This window comes from Papio anubis, chromosome 18 (genome assembly GCF_008728515.1).
Source record: "Papio anubis isolate 15944 chromosome 18, Panubis1.0, whole genome shotgun sequence".
Taxonomy (NCBI): Eukaryota; Metazoa; Chordata; class Mammalia; order Primates; family Cercopithecidae; genus Papio; species Papio anubis.
This window is the reverse complement of record NC_044993.1, coordinates 40,338,638-40,362,359: the sequence shown is the minus strand read 5'-3', so window position 1 is coordinate 40,362,359 and position 23,722 is coordinate 40,338,638. Positions and strand designations below refer to the sequence as shown.

The 23,722-nt window shown below is 51.2% G+C and overlaps 1 protein-coding gene across 2 annotated transcripts in view; it reads right to left on the bottom strand.

Annotated features, from left to right (window-relative positions):
- The window catches only part of ZNF423 (zinc finger protein 423), a 315,000-nt gene that overhangs the window by 15,550 nt on the left and 275,728 nt on the right, over window positions 1-23,722 (bottom strand). For both annotated transcript variants that reach the window (XM_017953342.3, XM_017953341.3), the window contains 2 exons: window positions 18,966-19,097; window positions 17,223-17,338 (listed from right to left, as the gene is read on the bottom strand). In XM_017953342.3, the coding sequence (XP_017808831.2) occupies window positions 17,223-17,338; window positions 18,966-19,097 (248 nt within the window). The remainder of the gene's footprint in view (window positions 1-17,222; window positions 17,339-18,965; window positions 19,098-23,722) is intronic.

Genomic DNA, 23,722 nt, shown 5'->3' with positions numbered 1-23,722 from the left:
GGTTCTTGACACTTAGCTCACACTCAATACTGGAGGGTGATGATGGTGAAAGAATGTGTAGCTGGATGGATAGGGAGATGGATGGTAGACGATGGATGGATGGATAAATGATGGATGGGTGGGTAGATGGGTATGGGGGAATGGATGGTAGATGGATGATGGACAGATGGATGGATGGGTGGATGGAGGAATGGGTGGGTGGAAGATGGATAGTGGATGAATTGGTGAGTAGGTGGATGGGTGGAGAGATAGGTTGGTAGGTGGAGGAGAGGAGTGGATGACAGATTGATGGGTAGATGAATGAATAGATGGATGGATGGATAGATGAAATGGTGGGCAGGTGATGAACAGATGTATGGATGGATGGAAAGGTGGGTGGATAGATAGGTGGAAGGATCGGTGGACAGATTGGTGAGTGGATGGGTGCGTGGAGAGATGGGTAGGTGGATGAATGGGTAGGTGATAGATAGATAGATGGATTGATGGACAAGTGGATGGGTGGCTGGAGGATGGATGAATGGATGGATGCATAGATGGATGGATGGGTGGATGGATTGGTGAGTGGATGGATGAGTAGATGGATTGGTGGGTAGATGGATAAATGGGTAGATGAATGGATGAATGGTGGGAAGAAGAGGAGTGCATGAATAAATAAGTGGGTAGGACAGTAAATGGGTCAATGAGAAGACAATGGGCTTTGGAGTTCAAATCTTGCCTTGGCTAATTACTGTCTTTCTGACCCTAAGCAAGTCACTCGCTTCTCTAAGTACTCCTTCACTCACCTGAAAAGTAAGACTAATAATATCTACCTCATTGCCTTGTTAGAAGCTTCAAGTTAGATAACATAAGTAAAAGGTTTTGCAACATGTAAAATGCTATATAGACACTTAATAGGGTCATAACTAATACTAACCACAGGGCTTTGTCATCTCTGTCAACTAAAAATCATGGATGGTCCCAAATTTTTTTTGTAGAGACGGGGTCTCATTATGTTGTCCAGGCTGGTCTCAAACTCTTGACCTCAAGCAATTCTCCTGCCTCAGCCTCGCAAAGCACTGGGATTACAAGTGTGAGCCACCATGCCTGGCCAATACCACATTTTTGATGCGGCAGCTTCTGAGGCAAAGATGAGGAAACAAAGATGGCACCACAGGTCAGGGCTGCAGCTGTCTAGACTACACCTCCAGGTGTGGCCTCAGCTGGGAAACTGGTCACTGCGCAGGAAGCAGAGAGTTTCACCTGCCTCCCCTACTCAAACACTCAATCCCTAATGAGTAGAACACATTCCCCACTCCCACCACAAGCCCCACTTCTCCCTGCCAGTATTCTACTTTAACGCCCAGGTCCCAAGCCTGTATTCAAGTCTGCAAAATGGTGAGAATCAAGAGCATTTCTAGCAGCTCCTAGAAGGTTGCAGAGGCACCAATGAGATAATAATTGCAAACTGTGAAGTGTTTCAACAGGGGTTACAAACTCACGGTGCAAGTTGGTAACAAGCCAGGTAAGGAAGGCCAGGTATAGGCTGTGTTGAACCAGGAAGCACATCCCAGTATCCAAAGGGGGTCACACAAAAATGTCGGCCAGGGGCTGCCAGGCCTGATTTATAGAAAAATCAATAAATCCAGCCATTTAGTGTGGTGGTGAAGAGGACAGAATCCAGGGCTGGTGGTCTGGGTCCAGCACTGACCAGCTCTGAGGCCTTGGGAGGTTAGTTGACCTCTCTGTGCTTCATTTTGCTTGTCTTCATATTAGAGGCATTGTGAGGATCAAATGTTTCAATGCCTAGAAGTACTAAGAACAATGCCAGGCACTCAAAAAGCACTAGCTAAATATGACTCTTTATGATGATGGGAGCTCTCTGTTTTAAAATACAACCAGCCAGGCGCATGGCTCATGCCTGTAATCCCAGCACTTTGGGAGGCCAAGGCTGTAAAACTGCTTGAGGCCAGGAGTTCTAGGCCAGCCTAGGCAGCATAGTGAACCCTATCTTTACAAAAAATTAAAAAGTTGGCTGGGTGTAGTGGTGTGCACCTGTAGTCCCAGCTACTCAGGAGGCTGAGGTGGGAGGACTGCTTGAACCCAGGAGTTCAAGGCTGCAGTGAGCTATGATCACACCATTGCACTGCAGCCTGAGCAAGATTCTCTTTCTTAAAATAAATAAATAAATAATGAAAATAAACTATGCACAACCCTCTGAAAGTTCCACAATCTCCAGGCCATGGACTGTGAGTTTTCACCCTCTGTTCTATAAAAATGTTCGTTGTTTTAAAGACAGTGACTTTTCCTTGTGCATCCCTTCTCCCCTATGTGAGGAGAGACTGGGTTAGATTGTTCTGGATGCTCCTGAAGGGAGGGCAGGGGCAAGCATGGTTCTTTATCCCACTGGAAATCCCCTCCCTGCCCTAGAAAATTTCAGCATCTTGCTCCTCACCTTCCACCATGCTTCCCACCAACGCCGTATTTTATTTACCCTAGAACCCCAAAGAGCGCAAGATGCTCCAGTACTTTATGTATCACAACAAACAAAAAAATATGACCAATTAAACTACAGCACACAAATGAGGTATTGCAACGTAACATAAGAGAGGCTCTATGGAGGAAAGTTGTGTATCTTAAAATATAACCGAGAAACACGGCAACAGCTCCCATATACTGAGCTCCTATGATGTGTCAGAAACTGGGCTCTCTGCTCTTTATATATTATCTTTACTTCTCCCAGTTGTTCCCGTTTGACTGATGAAGAAATTGAGGCTCAGAAAAGCAAAGCAACTCGCTAAGTCATCTAGCTGGTAAGAGGTGGCACAAAGATTTTAGCCCAAATGGCCCAGTCCTAGGATGACTACCTCCTTCTCTCCCACTGTTCCCTGCCACTCCCATCCCTGCTGTCCTCTGGGACACCTAAAGGAGACACCAAACTGAAACCATCACTTTCCCTTGCTCATATTGCAGCTACACAGTGAATCTTAATGCAGTCCCGGACAAGCCCCAGTCCGTCCATGATTGATTCTGTCTAAACTTCAGAAGCAGAACGAGTGGAGCCATGTTCATTATTGACACAGCGAAATTAATTTTCTGCCATCTCCTCCTCCCCATGCCCGGCCCCCAGCACCTCGCCTCTCCTGTGAGCATTGGCGCACGGCTGCTGACGGGTGCTCCTGAAATGCCAACTTGCATTTCTCATCATTAATTTCTTTGTAAATGTCATTAGTAATTGTTCCTGCTTGACCAAAGAGTACAATCCAGGTTCCGCCCAGAGCACCCTGGTCTCTCGTGGATGGGGGCTAAGACATTCCCATCCATGCCAGACCCCAGCCTCCTCATGCAGGCAGCCAGTCCCACTCCCAAAAAGTCAGGAACACAGGCTGCTATTTCAAGAAAGTTCTGACACAAATGGAGTTCAGCAACACAAAACATCCTGCCCTTGGTGTTAGGACAATGGTTGCATGTTCAGGCTGCCTGGGTTCAAATCTCATCTCTGCCCAACTATGCCTCAGTCTCCCCATCTGTGAAATGGGGATAACAGCAGCACTGGCTTCATAGGTTTGTCCTCAGAACGGGAAAATCAAGGCAAAAGGATTCCCTTAGTGCCTGGTTGGTGGTGGTGCTACCACCGTCCTTCACCTCCTCCTTGCCTCTTACCACCAGGGTTGCAGGCTCAGCTCTGCCACTTACCAGCTGTGGGACACGACATCAAGTGAGTGGCTTAAACTCACTGTTGAGCCTGTTTCTCCCATCTGTGAAAGAGGGACAGTGATACATGCCAACCAATTCTACCCCAGATGTTGCTTCCTCCATATGGCCTTCCTAGGGGACCAGGCACCGTGCTCAATGATCCACAAGCATGATGCTGTATCCCCACAGTAACCCTCCAAGAACGGCACTGGCGGCCCACTGTCCAGGTGATGACAGTGAGTCACCGTGAGGGAGGTCACATGCCCAAGGTCACATTGACAAAGCAACTCTGAGGCCCCTAAACCTCATCTCTGGTGGGTGGACGTTGACTGTGCTCCTTGTCCTCAGAAGGCCCAGGACACAGGCCTGAGCCCTTCGCTGCAAAGTAGTAAAAATGAGGCAGTGCTTCCTGAGTGCTGCTAAGGACCTCAAAGCAAGCCATTCTCGTGAGTACCTTCTTAGGACCTCACATGAGTGTGTCTCCTTGTCGTAAATGGGTAAACTGAGGCTTCCCATGTGGGCAGAGCTGCCAGGGCGGCAGAGCTGTGAGCCCGGGCAGTCTGACAGGAGTGTCTATGTCTGTGTCTGGGGTCAGTCACCCCCTCAGGCCCCCAGGCCCCATGTCTTCCCATCTGAGAGGCTCCCTCTTTGTCTGAGTCAATGCGGGGCAGGGCTTTGCAGGGTGCAAACCTCTGTGGATGTGGAACCAGTGAGGCGCCACTGCTCGCAGTGTTGTCACTGTTACTAAGAAACTGAAGGCATGTGGTCCCGGCTGAGACAGCGCCGGGGAGGGGCTCGGCTCGCCACATATACAATGGCCACCGGCCGGAGGCTCCTGGCAGCTCCCCCGTGCCCATCTGTCGAGATGGCATCGTGCCCTCTAAAGTTGGTTGGCCCCCCGCCCTAGGGCATGAATGACAGGCTCCAATGGGCAGACGGGCAGCCCGAGGCTGATTCCAAGTGCCATCTCTGCCTGGAGCTGGGCCTTGAGGGGAGGCTCCCCAGTCCCCACCTGGGCCTCCACACACTTCATTGCTCAGGCGAGCTGACCCTCAAGGCTCACGAGGGTATCTGAGCACAGCTGGGCACAGACTTCTGTTTCAACACTACCCCTCCAGTGCCCGCTCCTCTCTGCTCCTCTGTGGTGACCAGGGAGAAGCCATTGCTCACCCAGGGCTGTCCAGACCAGCAACAGTATCATGCCCCAGGAGCTGCATGCAGCCTCCATGTCACCCTCTGGAACGCCTGCCTCGCTGGGACGGGAGGCCCACTCAGAGACCCCTGTGCCCAGAGACCTACCCTTGGCTTCTAAGGGCTTTGAGAGTCGTCTCTGACCCCACTGCCTCAGCCCGCAGGCTGCAAACACAGGCACTCGTCCACTGGCAGCTATGTGTACATGGGGAGCCTCAGTTTACCCATCTATGACAAGGACCTCATGCCTGAGGTCCTAAGAGGCTGCCCACATGAAGGCTTACGGTCAGGTTCCCAGTAAGTACTCAGGAAATGCTGTCTCATTTGTACTACTTTGGGGTGAGGGGCTCAGGCCTGTGCCTTGGACCTTCTAAGGACAAGGAGTGTTGTCAGTGTCCACCCCAGCCTTCTCCCAAGGCAGACCCCAAACTGCCACACATGGCCCCTCAGGAGACACAGCTGCCCCCAGTGGCGGCAGCAGTAATAATCATGTCAATGACAACAGTGATGATGATGATGCCACACCTTATTAGGTTGGGAACACCCTTGCCCCACTTGACAGCAAATAAACCAAGGCTTAGAGACACAGACTAACTGTGCTCATAACACAGTAACTTACAGGGAGCAAGGGCAAAGCTCAGGCTCCATGGTTTCCCTTAATGTCACATGGGGGCCCAACTGTGGGGCTCTGTTGTGTGTAGCACTTATGTTGTATTTAGTACACAGTATGAGTGATATGATATGATGCAGCACTATACTATACTATATACTATACCATATTACTTCATATCATATTCCACAAACACATAAGAAATATTCTGTTTGTCCTTATTAGCTTACTTTCCCCTCCCTGCAACATGTGAGGGGCTTAGTCTATGCCTTTGTTTGTCTCCAGCACCTGTGCACAGCTGGCACAGATCAGGTGCTCAGTAAACACTTGCGGGCTAGATTGAGCACGTCCACACATGATTGATTGAATGAGTCAATGAATGCATTAACAGAAGGCCCACCACCTCCAGACCATAGGCAGAGCAATGACTACATGGACTGGGGCTCACCTACCTTTGACTCTGAGCCAGACCCAATGCTGGGAGCTTTTCAGTCATCACTGCCTTCAGCTCCCCCAGTACCCAACAAAGAAGGGATCTTCAATAACCCTGGTCTCCTGAAAGCAAGAAAAGGCCAGTGACTTGCTCACGGTCATGGAGCTGCTTGGTGGCAGGGCTGGCATCTGAGGCCAGACTGTGAGCTCCACAGCATGGGCACGGCATCGCCACAACATGTGCTCACATTCAATAGAATTCAGCCTGTGCTGGGCTCTGGTTTCCTGCCCTAGTGGGAAAGGCAGGAAGCACAAAGTGATCCTATTGGAAAAGGGCCACAATGACCCTCAGCGATCCTTATATCCTAAGTGCTACAAAGTGCTTTACACACGCGAACTCCATCTTCACAACAACCCGAGGCAGCAGGTCTTACCCCATTTAACAGATGTGGAAACTGAGCCCAGAGAAGAATAACATCTGCAATAGGAAATGATGGGCGGCAGGGCACAGTGGCTCACACCTGTAATCCCAGCACTTTGAGAGGCCGAGGCAAGTGGATCACTTGAGGTCAGGAGTTCGAGACCAGCCTTGCCAATATGGTGAAACCCCCGTCTCTACTAAAATACAAAATTAGCCAGGCCTGGTGGTGGGCACCTGTAATCCCAGCTACTCGGGAGGCTGAAACAGGAGAATCACTTGAACTCGGGAGGCGGAGATCGCAGTGAGCCGAGATCGTGTTACTACACTCCAGCCTGGGTGACAGAGCGAGACTCTGTCTCAAAAAACTAAAAAAGAGAATAATGGCGATGGGGAGACCTCGAGGGGTCAGCAGCCAGCCAAACTTTCAGCCCTCCCCAGGCTCCTGGCCTCACAAGTGACTGACTCCAGCGTCAGCAATAGGCTTTCACTCTCTGGAACCACCACTGGGTGTCAGCCAGCAACTCCAGGCCACGCCCAGCCAGGCCCTGGTCTCCCAACAGAAGTCAAGTTGACAAGGACTGGGCAATCTCTAAAGCAGGAAGGAGGAAGATGCCGCTACTCACAGAAAGCGCAGCCAAAGTCAAATGCTAAGTAATGCGCCTAGAGCACTTTTGATTTTTAATTATTATTAGTTATAATTATCTGGCTGGATCCAACAGCAGCAGTACAAAGAGACAAGGAAATGGGCTCTTTGGTTACCCATCTTATAAGGACCAGGTATTTTAAAAATGGGCTCCCGGAATCTGTGGGTTTCCCCCCTCTTTCTTTTCCTCCTTTCCTGCTTGTGTTCTCTTTCTGACTTTGTAGGAGCTCAAAAAATACGTCAACACATATGGGAAGGGAGGGAGGGAGAGATGGATGGATGGATGGATGGATGGATGGATGGATGGACGGACGGATGGATGGCAGGCAAAGGGTGCCTTCACTCTCCAAAAACTCACATCAGAGTGGAGAGTTTGGTATAGACACAGTGACTTACAATCTATATTGGCAAAGGAATCAGGAGGGTTAAACCAAGGGCTGGAGAAACCAAAGGAAGGAGAATCAGAGAGGCTTCTCAGGGGAGGAGGCGCTGGAGCTGTGCTGATGCATTAAGAGAAAGAAAGGGTACCTCCTGCAGGCGGATGGGCAGGTGTACATGCATCTAGGTAGCCCTGTCTCGATCTCACTGGGTAGGCAATGCAAGGCCAGCCCAGGAGAATGATGCCAGAAGGCAGTGGCCGTCTGTCCTGCTTGCCCCCATCTAGTACCTCTGCCCTTTTATTCTGTTCCGTGAATACCCCAAATCTGCTTGGGCCTCAGATAATTGGTACTGGCTCTTCCCTCTCCTGGAGGATCCCCTAACTCTTCCCCACACTGGCTCTGCAACTTCCAGGATTCGGCTGAAATGCCAGCCTTTCCTGACCTCCCAAAAGACACACACACACACACACACACACACAGATAGACACAAATGCACGCAAACACACACGCACATACACACACCACTCTCCATCACAGTACACCATTTTATTGTCTTCAGAACTCACACTCTGAAATCTCCTAGTTCATATATTTACTGACTTATCATCAGCGTCTCCCAAAGCATGTCAGCTCCATGAAGATAGAAACCCTGTCTCCTTGTTCCCAGCTCTGTCTCAGGCCCCTGAGGTGGCGCCGGGAGTAGGTACTCAGTAAATGGAATCAGGGCAAGGGCTGAATCAAATGTTCTCAAGGGCTAGGAAGGAAGGGTCCCAAGGGAGCTGAGATCCCGCCCCTGTCTCAGAGAGCCCTCCCTCTGGCTGGGTACCAGGACCCAGCCTGGCAGAGCCCGGCTCACCCCATCGGAAGGGCTCCGGGTTGCTTGTTAGAATACCTAGCTCTGCTTTTAATCAATTGTAATCATTTAGCTGGGAGCAGCATGATTAGGCACACACAAGCAAACAGCGTGAGCTAATCCTTTAAATGCGCCGGCTCAACGCTGGGCTGGCCGCTTTGCCACCGCGGGCCCGGTTCACAGAATCGCTTCCTGCAGCCCCTGGCTTTGTCAATGAGGGAGTCAAAATTCCAGGGCGTGGCGCTGGTCCAACACCCCAAAACTGGCTTCATCAAGGACAGGTGCGTGTGTGCGTGCACACAAACACGCGCTGCGAACTCTGACGTGCCCTGGCAGGCAGTGCCCTGCAGCTCTGAGATCCCAGAAGTTCTGTATCTAAAAAGACATCTCTCTAGTTCAAGTTCTATTCCCCCATGATAGGACCAAGCAAGTCACAAAGGGGAGAAAGGTGGCAGCACCAGGAGCCTGAGGTCTTAGGAAGTCCCTGTCTCCATGATGACAACGAATCCTTCCTCTCCCCAAGCCCAGCCTAAGCCAAACCCATCCTGATGCTCATTTGCAAGCAACAGGGTTTGCACAGTCCTAGCCTCGAGCTGCAGCCTGGCAAATGTGGCCATGCACATCCCTGGCCCCGTGTGCACAGGCCCCATGGTGTTCCCACCTGGGCTCACCCAGGAGCAATTTTTTTTGCATCCCCTGTTACTGCTACTTGTGCTACCTGCTTGGCCCAACTACTAAAATAGTTTCTGGGTCCCCTGACAATGAAAGCTTTTTATAGTTCAGCACTGCAGGCCTCATTTAAATCTATTAGCTCATATAAATGGCAATTTATTTAAACTTTGGAGGGTTTCTGTTTGCCTTGGTGGCAAAGACAATTCAGCTTTATATGTGGCTCTGCCATTTGCAAATGACCCTGGGCAAACTACTTAACTTCTCAGAGCCTTAGTTTCTGTATCTGTAAAGGGGGATAAGAGTACCTTGTTTATAGGGCTGTGCTGACACAATCCATGCAAAATGCTTAGAACAGAGCTTGGCCCACAGCACAGACCTAGGGCCCAGGGGTGAAGGCTGTGAGAGTTGTCTCTTGTACAATTTCAGGGGAACTTGTCCACTGTCTAAGTCCAGCCCTGTATGGCTGGTAAGCCGCACATGACCCTCATGCATGCATCCCCGCAGTGAGGATGAAGAACAGGAAGCAGCAAGGCTGTTAGGATGGGGAGATGGAGGCATCATCCGTGCCCAGTGTCTGTGGGCACAGAGGTGCCCATAGGGATGCAGAGACAGCTGGGCTGGTGGGCAGAGGCTGCTCCTCCCCTCAGGTTGGCTAACCGCTGGCATGGGGCCGATAGGGCCCCAGGCTTTCATCTGCTGAGGCCTGAGGCTGGGAATGCAAGGCCAACAGCTCTGACATTTGCAGGCTGTCCTGCACCCCCAGTCAAATCTACATACCACCCTTCACGGTGCCCGGACATGGCTCAGAAATAGAGGGTCCTAAGAAAAGAGCCCAGGCCAAAGGCGCTCAGTGAAGTAGAGGAAGGGGGACCCGAAGCCCCGGCCCTCTGACCCCCATTCCATGCCCTTTATGCCCTGTCTCACTGCCCTGGGCACCTGGCTCCTCCCCATGCCCCAGTGTGGGGTCTCCTGTGCCCACAGCCCTGAGGCTTGGTGGGATACCACACAAGGAAGGACTTGGAGTCTCACTTTGTTCAAACTCAGGCTAGAAATCATGAACGCAGAGCAAACTCCGAGGGGAGGGAACCCCCAAAGCCATCTGATCCTCAAACTGCCCAGACGTCAATGTCAGTAATAACAGGCAGCGTTTGCTATGTGCTCTGTGTGCCAGCCACTGTGCCTAGGGCCTTTTGCAGCTGAACTCTTAAGTAGGAACTACTCACACCCCTGCCTTACAGATAAGGAAACTGAGGCTTACAGCCGGTGCATGACAGAGCAAGGTTTTAAATACGGAGCTGCCCTCACAAAGACCCGGCCACTCCCTGCTTCACTCTTGGCAGCATTTCAGACACCATGCATTGTTTGTGCACTTCTACCAACAGGGACCTCAGCACTTTCCATTTCTAGACAGTTTTCCCACATACTGCAAATGCACAGTGTCCATCCAGGTCATACACTCCTTCCCTGAACAGCACCCTCAACTTGCTGGTTTATATCGCATGGCTCTACCCCCGGCCACAGCTCACTGGAGCAGGGTGGACAGCTGACCCAGACTCACCTACCAGATTCCCCTTTCCAGGGATCTAGCACCTGTTGCCTGAGGGCTGGCTGCCACCACTGTCACTATCTCTGGGGTTTCCTGGGTGTTCCTTCTGGCTACCCATGTCACCAATCCTCACACTAAATCCTCTCTGTTGAGCTACCTAGGGTGTCTGTCTTAGCAGAATTGACAGGAGCTGTGGAACCTTGACCACCTTCCTCCTTGTGCAGAGGAGTCCAGAAAGTCAGGCTGTAGAGAGAACAATAAAAGCCAGAAAGAGGCAGAAGGCAGGGACCAGGCAGTCTTAGAGAAGACAGAGCGTTGCTGCCTTATTTAAGTGACACTTGGCTCTGGGAACGGGGCTGCCAAAAACCCAACACTGCTTCCTGCTCTTGGCATCCAAAACCCATCCATGTCCCTACAGCTTAATTTCCCTTCTAACCTGAGCCAGGTCCAGAGAGTGATGCCTGAGCCATGACTATCGAAGACCAAAACCCCTGTTCTGAGTTGGTGCCCACTGCCAAAATTCTTGGGACCACCTGAAGCAGTGAGAACCCCTCCAGGACCCAGAGTTCTTAAAATGCTCGAAGACAACTGTCCCTGCATTTCTTCTGCAACCCATCCAAGTCTTCTCCTGGTTAAACAGACACAGGACAGACTCCTCGAGGTCAGACTGGATCCCCTACTGCCTGGGTTTTCAGGGTGTGGGGTGAGCGTGGGCAAGTGTATATGTGGGCGGGGGTACAGGTGTATGGACCAACCTTAGTCTCCCCTATTTCTTTCTTTTTTTCATGCTTTCGGTCATAGGATTTATTTTGTTTTGTGAGATTGAAAGCTTTAAGCTATAACACAATGAGAGAAAACTTTGTGTTTTTTTCATTGTTAGATCAGGCCAGTTAATGGTGAGTTTCTTGGTAATATCCTTTCTCCACCCTGTGGCTTCGATGTTATCACTTGGGCTACTTTAACTCTGTGACTGGTTGTTGTTACTACTGCTGTCTTCTGAGATAGATCTGCTGCTTACTGTTCCCGCTTTGCTCCAAAATCTCTTCATTTTATTCCATTTAAGACTAACAATAGCAATTAAAATGAGCAAAGGTAAAAAACATGTAGAAGCTGAGAAAAAGACCATTGTCTTTAGGAGCAGCACGTCATTTTGGAAACAAGGGTACACTGTTTTCTACCATAAGCCAAAATCCATCATCGACACTTCCTCCTGGTGATGATACCGCCGGCTCACAATCTGGAGGAGCGTAACCAGGATCACACTGACAATGGAAAAGTTCCTTGCAAGCCCCATTCTCTCCGCAATTTGTGTTATATCTTGCTATATTTATGTCACTAAGATATTTGCATCCTCAGAATCTACATACCCTGTGTTGACCACATGCAGTTATAGCTTCTGCATAGATCCCCCATTGCTTTGAACCATTTCTTGCATGTGCAGACAAACACACATGACCCCCAAGGTAACTATATTGTATATCAAAGTCTGTCACTGGTACTGGTTCTGAATGTGTCCAGTTCACAAAGAATATCATAAAAATGACAACGAGAACCACAGTTTTCAAATTTGTCATTTAGAAAATTCACTTTTTCTGTACACAGAACACTAGCAGACTTAGAAAATTTTCCAAATAACTGTGCACACTGTCTATCTCTATCTCTGCACACTCCTATAAAGCAATATCTAGTCATATTACTGCCGTATTCTATATCAGCAGCTTTCACATCAGGTACACAAAACTCAGATGTTCCATTGCAAAAAAAAAAAAAAAGTCTCCCCTATTTCCCTGTTTCTTCCCCCCAACTCTGACCTGCAGCCACTGACAACTACTGGTCTGTTTTCTATTGTGATATATTTTTGCCTTTTTCCAGAATGTCATGTCAATAAAACCATACAGCATGGAACCTTTTGAGTTTGGCTTTTGTCATGTGGCATTTGAGATTTATCCATTGGGCCAGGGACAGTGGCTCACACCTGTAATTCCAACACTCTGGGAAGCCAAGGCGGGAGAATTGCTTGAGCCCAAGAGTTTGAGACCAGCCTGGGCAATATCGTGAGACCTCATCTCTAAAAATAAAAGTTAAAGTTAAAAAATTAGCTGGGTGTGGTGGTGTGTACCTACAGTCCCAGCTACTCAGGAAGCTGAGGTGAAAGGACGACATGAGCCCTGGAGCTTGAGGCTGCAGTGAGCCATGATCACACTCCTGCACTCCAGCCTAGGTGACAGGGCCAGACCCTGTCACTTAAAAGAAAACAAAAACAACAACAACAAAAAAACAAGATTCATTCACATTGTTATATGTATCTGCAGTTGTCTTTTACTGCTGAGAATGTACACATGACCTGTATGAATGTAACATATGACCCCATCTGTTACCCATCCTCCAAATAAGGGACAAGGAGGGGGCCTCCGGTTTGGAGCCATGACAAAGCTGCTATCATCATTCATGTAGAGGTATTGGTGTGAGTGTAAATTTTCCTTTTTCTTGGGTAAACACTAAGAGTGGGATTACTGGGTCTTATGGTAAATGAACGTTCATAAGAAACTGACAAATATTTTATCACATGGCCGTACCATCTCGCACTGCCACCGGTAATGTGTGAGAGTTCCGATCCCATCCTCACCAACTCTCAGCATTGTAACTTTTTCGTTTATGTGGGTGGCATCAGGCTATGGTTTTCACTTGCCCTTCCCTAATGACTAATGATGTTCATTTTCTTTGGTGAGACATCTGCCAGAAGATTTTTACTCTTTTTTTGGTTGTTCCGTGTCCCCTCTCATTATGGAGTTTTGAGAGTTCTTTATATAGTCTGGATACAAGTGCTTTATTCGATATGTGATTTGCAAATACTTTTGCCCAATCTGTGACTTTTCATTCTCTTAACCACGTCTTTCAAAAGCAAACTTCTTATATTTTGATTCAGGGTGTAAATCAGATAATATCTGTCCTCTGCTTGGTTTCCCATCACGATAGAGATAAAATCCAAAGTCCTTCACTGTCCTGAAAACCTTGCCATGATCTGGGCTCCATTGCCTCTGCCCCAATTCACTATGCTTCAGCCGCACTCTGCCTTCTGTCATCCTAGCCCTGGCAGCCAATGGCCACAGGGCCTTTGCACTCACAGCTCTCTTCCACACAATCCTGCCTTCATGCCATCGGGCCTCAGCTTGCATGCCACCTCCTCAGGGAGGCCTTCCCTGACCACACTTACCAAGGAATGTCGGACTTCACTCCCCCAGCATGCTCTAGCCCATTATCTGGTTTTATTTTTTTCATGTCATTGGCTCTTACTGGAAAGTGCTCATCAATCTCCTAGAATGGGGACCTCATGGGTATTTCTTCATCTTTTCGCCACTGTTTTCTCAGGTGCTAGAAACAGGGCCTGGCACATCATGGGACCTCCACATACTTGCTTCAAACAAATGAATAGGAAAGCTAGTTCCCTCTCATGTTCCTAATCATTCTATTGTAAATTTGCAACAGTTTGTCCAAACTCCTTTAAATTAATCTCAGTCTTTTGGGCAGAGCCCTCCGAACTTGGAATCAAAGAGGACTCACACCTCCCTCATACTGGCAACCGTGTTCCTGTTAAAGCGTCCTAAGAAAACACTACGTTTGGTGGGAGACGTGTCAATGTTGACAGAGACCAAGCCTGTCGTGATTTCATTCTACCTCCTATACTTCTATTCCTGCAGCAGCACTTCCTGGTCCTACAGTGAGCTCAATCCTAAGCCTAGAATCTTCTCAAGCCCTCTCAGCCCATAGTCCCTTGTGCCTGCAAATACCAGGTTCCCGGAATTTCCGTGCATGACCTCAAACTAAACATGGCCACAAGAAACCAGCAAGGGTAGAACTCTAGCTGGCCTTGCCTCCCACTGCCCCACCCAAACCCCCAGCTCGTTCCAAGAAACAGCACACTTGCCTGTTCCACCCAACCAGGGCTTTCCAGCTCCAGCTTCTGTGTAGGGACAACGAACACTCCAATGCCTGAAAAACCCTCCTCTCAAAAACCAGAAAATTGCTATTCAAGTTACTTAACGAGAGCTATTATTTGCATAGATTTGGCGTTGCCACAACACTTCCATATTTAAACGGTCTATAATTAAAATCATTAATTGCAGAAAATAGTGACTCGTTAAGGCTGTAATTTAGCGGTTTCTCAGTATTTGAGGATCTGACTTAAAGGTTAATGGGATGACCCAGGAAACCACCAGCTGACATGAACCATTCTCAGGTGAAGTGTGGCCCACAGCTCGAGATAGGTGGGATCGAAGCGAGATCCAGATTGACAGCAGCAGCTTCCCACCACCTCTGCGCTTATGAGCTAGGCGCCCAGCCTGGTGACACTGATGAAGCTCAAAAACGTCAGTATGGGAAACCTTCTCTGGGAATAATCTTAAGGCCAACAGAGAAGAGACCTCTTGGCATTTGGGACAATACAGGGGAGCCAGGCAGGAGCTGAGCAAGTCCGAAGTGTAAATAAATCGTAGTTTATATGCACCAATGGGTTTAAAAGAGGCCTGACCTGTTGGACTATAGAAAGCTTCCTCTCTCACGGGGCCCAGGCCTATTTTGATAGCTGAGCCATGCAGGTAAGGCAGGTAGGATAAGGCAGCTGCATGGACTGCACTTGGGAGAGGGTGCACATCCAGCACACGAGCAGGGAGGCTTCCTGGATGGCACCAACACCCCACACATCCTAAGCACAGCAACATCGGCTCAGTTAGTGGATCAATGGGGAGACAGCAGTGGCATGGTCACGTTCACTAGCTCAGTGGTGGCCTTTTGGAAGTGGAACCCCCTCTCTGGGCCGGGTCTGTATAATTGGTTTCATAACTCTGTCCCACACTGTGACAATGGGATAAAGGCCTCATGTACAATACACATATTTATGAGCACCCTAAGCATGAAAAGAAACAGGCTTTCCGCCACACCAGCTGGATGCTCCTCGGGGCCAGCCCTGAGCTCAGCCTGCCCAGCCCTGGCATGGGGCCAGCCTATGGAAACAGGACTTGACCATCGAATGGTGAATCCCGCCGGCCCCCACATCCTCCAAGGGCCTGTTTGCATGTCCTCCAGGCAACAGCCACCAACAGCTGTGCAGACAGGCAGGCCCAGGCCTGGCAGTGTGGGTGGGCCGCAGCACAGTAAGAAGAGGGCCCCCTACAACAGGCCACAGCTGTGCCCCTCTAACCCCAGAGACGGGGGCACCACTGTGGTCATTCAAGTGACTCTGCACAGGGTGAGTGGCCCCAGCCTTGTAACCCGGGTGGCTTGGAGACTGCTGCATGCAGGTGCGGCAGTGGCATGGGGATGAGGGAGGGTGCTGCTGGGTGTGGGGGGTCTGTCCTGGGGGGCCAAACTGGTGTGTGTGAGTCCTTAGGGCTCCCTTCTCCTTCCAGGCAGAGGGTAGAATTCCCTGCCTCACCCACTCGGAGGTTGGGCATGCCCGCGGGGGTCACCCTAGTCCATACAATGTGAGAGAAGGTGGCAGGCATCATTTCTGAGGGGAAACTTGAAGAGCTGGTGCAGAGGTCACCATCTCCCTCTTCTCCCTGCCTCAGTGACTACGGAAACGGGGACGCACATGGACCCTCCGTGGGCCCAGGTCACTGAGTAATATCATGAACAGAGTCCCTTCCCCATCACCTGCTTGGCTATATCATGGGCAACAAATAAACCTTTTGTTGAGGACAGAGAGACCAAGAGGACGTTTGTTATTGCAGCCTAACCTACCTGCATCCTTCCCGACGGGCCCATTCTTGGTACGTGACATTTCGGCATATCCGTCTGCGTGTACGTGTGATCTATCTGTGGACATGAGTGTGGTCCTTCTTTTGGGGGTGCAGTCTTGTGCTGCATGTGTGTGGTATTCCGCAGTGTGGGTGCTGTGTTACTCTTTGTAAGTGACATCTCTGGGCATAGGCACTGCGATAGGAACTGTGTGTATGCACCTTCCCTTTGCGTGTGTGATGCTACAGTCCAGGTACAGTGAATGTGAGATTTTTCTCTGTGTGTGTGCTGTATTTCTGGTGGGCATGTGATCTCTCCAGTGTTACAAGAATTTTTTGCAAAATCCAGTGGGAGAGAAAGCAGTTTCACTTGGGCACAGATCTTGCTCCTTGGAAAAACCAGTAACAGGTGAGAAGGGGCCCCATGGGATTCCAAGGGAGGCAGCTGGGAATGCCTGGGAAGACCGTCGCAGCAGCTTCCTTTCCCAAGGTCCTCTCAGCTACCACAGGCTGGGGATGAGGATGCAAGGAAGTTGGCTGAGGCCCCTGTCCCTTGCCTGAGGGCCACATTGGTCTCAGGACCTCTGGTGACTGCCTCCAATTTGGGGCAATTGGGTACCACTACTCTTACTTTTCTGGCTTTTCTGGGCAAAGCTGGAGGCTCCAAAGCCCCAGAGCTAATTTCTGTCCCCACACAGCCCCAGGACCCAGCCACAAAGACATCATGAGCTACTAGCCACAGAACCAAACTCAGTCAAATATCATTTTACAATAGAGGCAGGGAAATGGAATCCCCAAGAGCAGACAGGACTTGCCACGAAACACCTCAAATGTAAGCTTCTGACTCCTGCTCTGGGTTAGCTGGTGGCAGTTGGTTCTTTTGAGAACACTGGGCCGGCAGAGGCCAGGGGGCTGACACTCCATGCCTGCCAGCCAGGAGGTCAGTCCCTGATTGCAGACCTGCCAGCATAAGACGCCACCATCTTGCCTTAACCCTGAGACCCTCGGTGCTGACAGGGGAACCGAGGACCATCAGGCGGCGTGGTACAGCGGATGTGGGCACCCACCTGCAGCTCAGTCTGGAAGAAGAACTTCTGAGGGCACTGCGAGCAGTCGTAGATCTTGTCCTCCTGCCCGTGCACGGCAAAGATGTGCTGCTGCAACTTGTTGGCCTGGACAAAGACTAGACACAGACACGGCCGTCAGGGCCAAGCTCAGGACACCAGCCCAGCCCCTTGCGGCAGCTGCCCCCAACAACACTCGCAGGCAGGGATCACTGTGGTGTAGGCACAGTCAGCCAAATAGTGGGCTACTGGGAGCATTCTTAGCACCTACTAGAGGAGGCTCGAGTTAGATAAGCTGAGCTCTGGTACTTAGTGGCTGTGCAACCTTGGGTAAGTCACTTAACCTCTCTGGGCTCCATTTCCTCACTCAAAAAATGAAGATTATAGTATGTCCCTGGCTGGTGGCTGGGAGGATCAAATGGGTTAATACTGATAAAGTGCTTAAAAGATGGCCTGCCACAGACAAATGAATGCTGTCCTCCTCATCCCCGTCATCAACAGCCAGACACCTACAGGGTCAAGCTCCTTGAACCTCTCCCAGGCCTGTAGGACAGATGCTATTATCCCCATTTTATACAAGAGAAAACTGAAGTGCCAGGAATGTTAAATGGCTTGTCCAAGGTCCCACCACTAGCAAGTGGCAGAGCCTAGACTTGAATTAAATAAGCTCAGCACAGGGTCTTGTACAAGAAGTTGCTCAACCAACACAAATTCCTATTTTTATTGTTGTCAGCATCCTTGGGCCCCCACACAGAGGCCCCCGTGTCCTGGGTCGGCAGACGGGCAGCTGGGGCCCCTCAGTGCCAGCCTCAGAGTGTGACAGTGACAGATGGGTGGGGGCTCCTGAGATGAGGGGGAAGAAGGCATCAGGGTGCTCAGGGACTCTTGGGAGCCCCAGGGGTGTGTGTTTGGGGGATTTGCCCCAGATTGGATACCCCTGGGCCTGGCATGGAGCAGGTCTAGCCCCGGCTTCCCGGTGGCAGGAGTCCCGAGGTGGCCCCGGCCCTGGGCGCACACAGGAAGCGGCCCAGAGCAGCTGTGTGTCTGGGAGGTGAGCACTTCAGAGATACCCTCCCGCCAGGCGTCCTCCCCAGGGTGGGCTTCCTGCCGTGGCAGACAGCAGATGTCGGGGGAGGCAGGGAAGGCCAGGCTCTCCCACGCACACCGGCTGCCATCTGGGCAGCAGGAGGGGGCCGGCAGAGCCCCTGAGACTTGCCTCGGGCTGGGACAGCCATTTGCCTGGGCTGGCAGCCAGTCCGGGGGCTGGAGACTTGGCCAGCAGAGCTGCCCTTGACCCCTGCATCCTGGAGCACGGATGGGAGCTAGGTAGGACAGGGAAGAGGGGAACCAGGAGTATGTGAAGCTGGGAGCCCCAGCAGAGCTGAATAGAGCTCAAGGCTCAGGGAGACAAACACAGGGCCTGGGAGGGGAAAACTGCAACACAGGGTTGAGGCTGGGTTGGACAAAGGGCTTCTAGCCACTGTGTGCAGAGGGCGAGGAGAGGGTGCCAACCAGCCTGTTGATGAGGAGAGGCCAGAGAGCACTGAAGGAAGGCTTGTGTCAGCTCTGAACTGAGGGACGTGGGGCAAAGGGCCTGTTAATCCCTCAGGGTATCCCCCATGGAGTCCTGGACTATAATAGGTCTGCCAAGGAAAGAGGAAGAGCACACGCTGGGATCCCGCAACAACAGGGCAGGGCTCCTGCGTCCATTTCTCTCCCCCGAGGGGCACACGCTGGGTACCTTACCTGTGAAACACACAGGGCATTTGAAGGTGCCGCCCATGCCCTCGAAGCTGTGCTCAATGAGGTGACAGAGGAGCTTGGCCGGGGAGTCGAACATCTGGTTGCACAGCTTACACTCGTGGTTGATGCCTTCCTCTGAAAGGAAAACCCATGACCAGTCAGTGACCAGGATGCCATGTCCCCCAGACAGGTGCCCACAAGGCCTCCCATAGACCCCGGGGCTAATCCCCCTCCAATCCCCAGCACCAGGCTTGGTGAGGGGACCGCAGACACCAAGACTCATCCTGGCTCCACATGGCCTCACCCCTAGAGGCTTACAGACCCCAGAGGACCGGCTCCAAATATCTGGCCCTTGGAGGTGCCATTTGCTGTGATTTCTCCTGCTGATCAAGCAGCCAGGCCATGGTCAACAGCGTTAGTCCCAAGACTGGGTCACTGTGCAGAGGCACCCAACTTGAGGCACCAGATGGAGAAGGTGGTCCAACCAGGATTTTTAAAATTCCAATCAAATATTTATTGAGCATGTACTACGTGCCAGGAACTTTGCTCTAAGGATTCCTTAGGCAACTAAACAAATCATGTCTCTGCCCCCATTCTGGTGGTGGGGTAGACAGATGATAAACAAAATCATCAGCACATAATGCAGTGTTAGGAAGTGATGTGAATACGTGGTGAGAGCACTCTAGGAGAGGGGTGGGGGCAGGGCCCTGAGGTGGGTCCACGCCTTGCTGGGCGGGCTTAAAGCCCAGCATGGGAACAGAGTGCCTGAGCTCGGAGGGCCAGGACTGAGGTCAGAGAGGCCACAGGGATGCACAAGATGGGTCTTGTCAGCCCCTGGAGAACTTTGGAATTTTACTTCGAAAGTGACGGGCAGCACAGAAGATATTGCACCAAACGCTCTTTTTATCTGCTTTTCTTTTATCTGCTTTTCTTTTAAACAAATGGTCTATGCAGTGGATGATGGACAATGGGCAAACTTGCCATCCTGCTTCAGATCAGAACACAGCTCCTCCATCACCCCACCTGGGAGCCGCTGAGACCCCAAACCTTCACCCAAAGGCGCCAGAGGACACACAGCGCCTGAGCACCAGCCTTGCCAGCGTCGAGGAGGCTCAGAGCCCTAGTGTCCTCGCCCACAATCGAGCAGCACCAGGTTCAAATCCTGGCTCCTCAGCTCCACACAGCATGCTGTGGGCACCAGCTCATGTGCAGTAAGATGGGGACAACCTGTCCTCCCTGCCTCACAGGCTGCAAGAGGACAGAGGGGCCCAGGGGTCAGTGGTGGGGATGGGGAATCCCCTGGTTTGAGCGTCACATCACCTGGGGTTGGAATCCGGCCCTGCCCCTTACTGGGTGATCTTAGGCAAGTCACACAACCTCTCTGTACCTCAGTTTCCTCTGTCTGAAACACTCCATCACAGCTTTTCTCTTATAGTTGCTATGAGAATTAAATGAGCTAATACATGCACAGGGGTCTGGAACAGACCCTGGCACACAGCAAGTGCTCAATAAGTGTTTACTGCCTGGCATGTCAGTGTTGGTGAGAGTATTATCTGGGACAACCAAGGACACGGGTTCCCCTTTGGGCTCCCCCAGGGAACCAGCCTCACTGAAGGCGCCAGGTGCTCTGATTTGCCCTTAAAGGCAAGAATTAGGTAGCAGAGGGGTTCTGCCGGTGGCAAGACATGAACACAGATGGGCTGAGGCTTCTGGCGAGTCCCTGGGTCCCCAGGCCCTGGCAGGGGCTGGCAGAGACAGCAGGCATTCCCCCCGGCCCAGCCATCCCCCGCACCCCCGGGCACCCCACTGCAGAGGCACACACACACACGTGCACACACAGGTGGGCCTGCCCCACATAGCCCACTGGCTGGAATCTACCGGGTGTTTGTCATGCCCCTGGAGCCCTGGCAATTAGGCCACATACACCCGACAGAGACTCAAACAGATCTTCCATTTATACTAGCGGAACAGGAATTCATTGACAAGTTTTGGGACACAGGGCAGGCTCAGCACGCTCGCCCTGCAGGCCCCTTGCACGTCCTCCGCCTCCCTTGGGGAGACTTTCATCATAATTAGAGATGGCCTCCAGTGTGGGGGGGCTGCCTCGAAAGACCCTCCAATGCATCCCCTGCCCCCTGCACAAACCACCTTGCCCAGTGCCTGGCACAGGGTGTAGGATCAAGGAATGAAAGAGACTCCATCCTTAAATGTGACCTTATTAGAATGAGGACACCCCTTGGACATTAAGGAGGGAGGGGGTATGTGAAGTTGACAACTGTGCGGAGTTTTCTGTAAGAATAGTTTATAACATCTTTCAATCTCACTAATAAGCCAGCTTGCTTGGAAAACTGCACTTCTGGGAAGAAGAAATGGGTTCAGAGAATTAGACCATTTACTCAAGTAACACAGCCAGATGGGGGTGGTGCAGAAGAGGATACAAAACCATTCCTATATGCATGTACCCCCGCCACCGTACACCACCTCCAGGCAGCCTTCCCTGACTTGTACCCCGCCACCGTACACCACCTCCAGGCAACCTGCCCTGACTATTCCAGTTCATGAGCACACACACACACACGCACACACGCACACACGCACACACGACTACCCCCTCACTGGGCACAATGACCCTTGATTCATGTAACCATGTGAGTTTTTTTGACCCTGGCAATTAGGCAATGGGCATGGATGATGTTTTCTCCTCCTGTGGCTTGAAAAGCATCAGGCCCCTCCTGGGCTCACCTGAGGGAGGGGCTTGGACATACTCACAGAGGAGAGACACCCCCAGGCTGGGCCCTCTCTCCCTGCCCAGCTGGGGGCTCTGGGGGCTGAGATGGCAAAGAGGATTTACTGCTCTCTGCCGAGTGGGGGTCTTTAGCCACTTGGCTGTGAATGGCGGCGTGCCCATCTGATACACAAACACCGAGAGGACAAAGAAGCCTCCTGCAACTTATAAATCAGAGAAATCATGTCTGACAGTCACTTTCCGTTCTCCGAGTGCCGAGCAATTCATCAGCCGGTCCCCCCTGATTCATAACCGCAGCTACACCCAGCGCCCACGTTCATAAATATGTGCACAGTCAGGCAGCCCTGGAGCTGCAAGCCGTGCGGGGCCCGAACGGCTACCATTTAAGCAGATCACAGCCCCAAACCAGTGTCAAAGTAAGGTTCCAGGCTAATTAGATCAAGAGCCCAACAGACCACTGTGTGTCTCGGGACCCTTTCCTCTCTCTCCCCCAAGTGTTTTAAGAGAGTCAAACCTGGGGAAAGAGGGGAGGAGAAATAAAACAAGCAAAAAGTGAAAGTGAAGGGAGGGGGTGGAATAAAGCCTGAGGGGTTCCCGCAGAGCTGGGACTCGCTCCCACTCAAGGCAAGACCTTTTGATTTGCAAATCTTTCTGAAGACGAGGCCTTCTCCCCACTGGAGGGGTTCGAGGTACTCCCTTGGGTGTCCATTACGTGTACCTCTGCCTATGAAACCATCCAGGAAAATAGGGGGAGGGCCAGGGAGGCGGAGAGGGCGGGGAGGGGCTGCCCTAGTTAGTGTGACAAACACTCCTTTGCGTGCTGGTGACCCAATGTGAGCCAGCCCATGGATATTGATAGAATTTGCTAGCACCATCACTCTCACCCCGCAGGCGCTGACAACCTCTCGTTCCATCCCAAGATGCAGGGTCCGCCGATAGCGGCACCCTCCGAGAATCACTTTCCTGAATTATATAAGATGGCATGGTGCTCGGCCGACACCTTGGAGCAGAATGACAAAGCTGTCTGGGAGCCCGCAGGCCCCTCCGCCCCGGCGTGGGGACTGGAGGATTTTGTGAGTTAAGACGCACGATGGCTTCCCTTCCTTTTCGGTGCCTTTTTTTTTTTTTTTTTTTTTTAATAGCACATGACAGGCATCCATAAGAGAGACCCACACAACTCAAGTGAATTATGCAGCCCCGCTCATTTGTAAAGTGAAATGCAGATTTCACCTGCTGAAATTCAGATCTTGCCTCCTGTTCCCTCTAAGTCGAGGCTGGCACAAGGAAATCTATTGATTTATTATGATTTTAAAAAAATAAAAATAAATAAAAACCCAAACTGCCAAACAAACAACCCGCCAAGCACGAAAATCCCAAAGTCCCTGTCTCTCCTTTCTCCCTCCTCTGCTCAGGAATAATAAGCGTTAATTTTACACTTCATTTCTCAAAAAAATAATAGGATGTGCTTTTGCTTAAAACCAAGTCAGCCTGCTGGAACCTTTCAGGCTGAAACTGTGTCAGCCCAAAAGAGGAGCAGAGGGCTTTGTGGAAGAGCATCGTGCCGAGATGATAGCTCCCTGTAATGTCCCTGGTACCGACTTTTGTCTCCAAAAGCATTTGATCCCTGGCAGACACATACTTATTTCCATACGGGTCTTGGGGGAAGCCGGGAGGAGAGAGAACTGATTATCAGAATCCTGAAGGTGAAGCTCAGGTAGGCCCCACTGATGTCAAAGGCAGGCCTGGGCACACATTCGGAGGCCATAATTTGCTGCCTGGGAGGGAGAAGCGGCGGCTGCAGCGGGGTGTGGACGGAGCATTGTTCTCGGGCTCTGGCGCACTGAGCGTGACCTGCTCCAGCCACAACGGATGGTCCCTGCCTACCCCCTCTCTTAGCAGGAACCCCCCTCGGGAAAGCTGACCCCAGAGTGGCATCATTAATGCACACACCTGTCTAGGAGAGGACAAATGACTTCCGCCTGGTGTTGACAAGGGCACGACTAGCCACCTACAT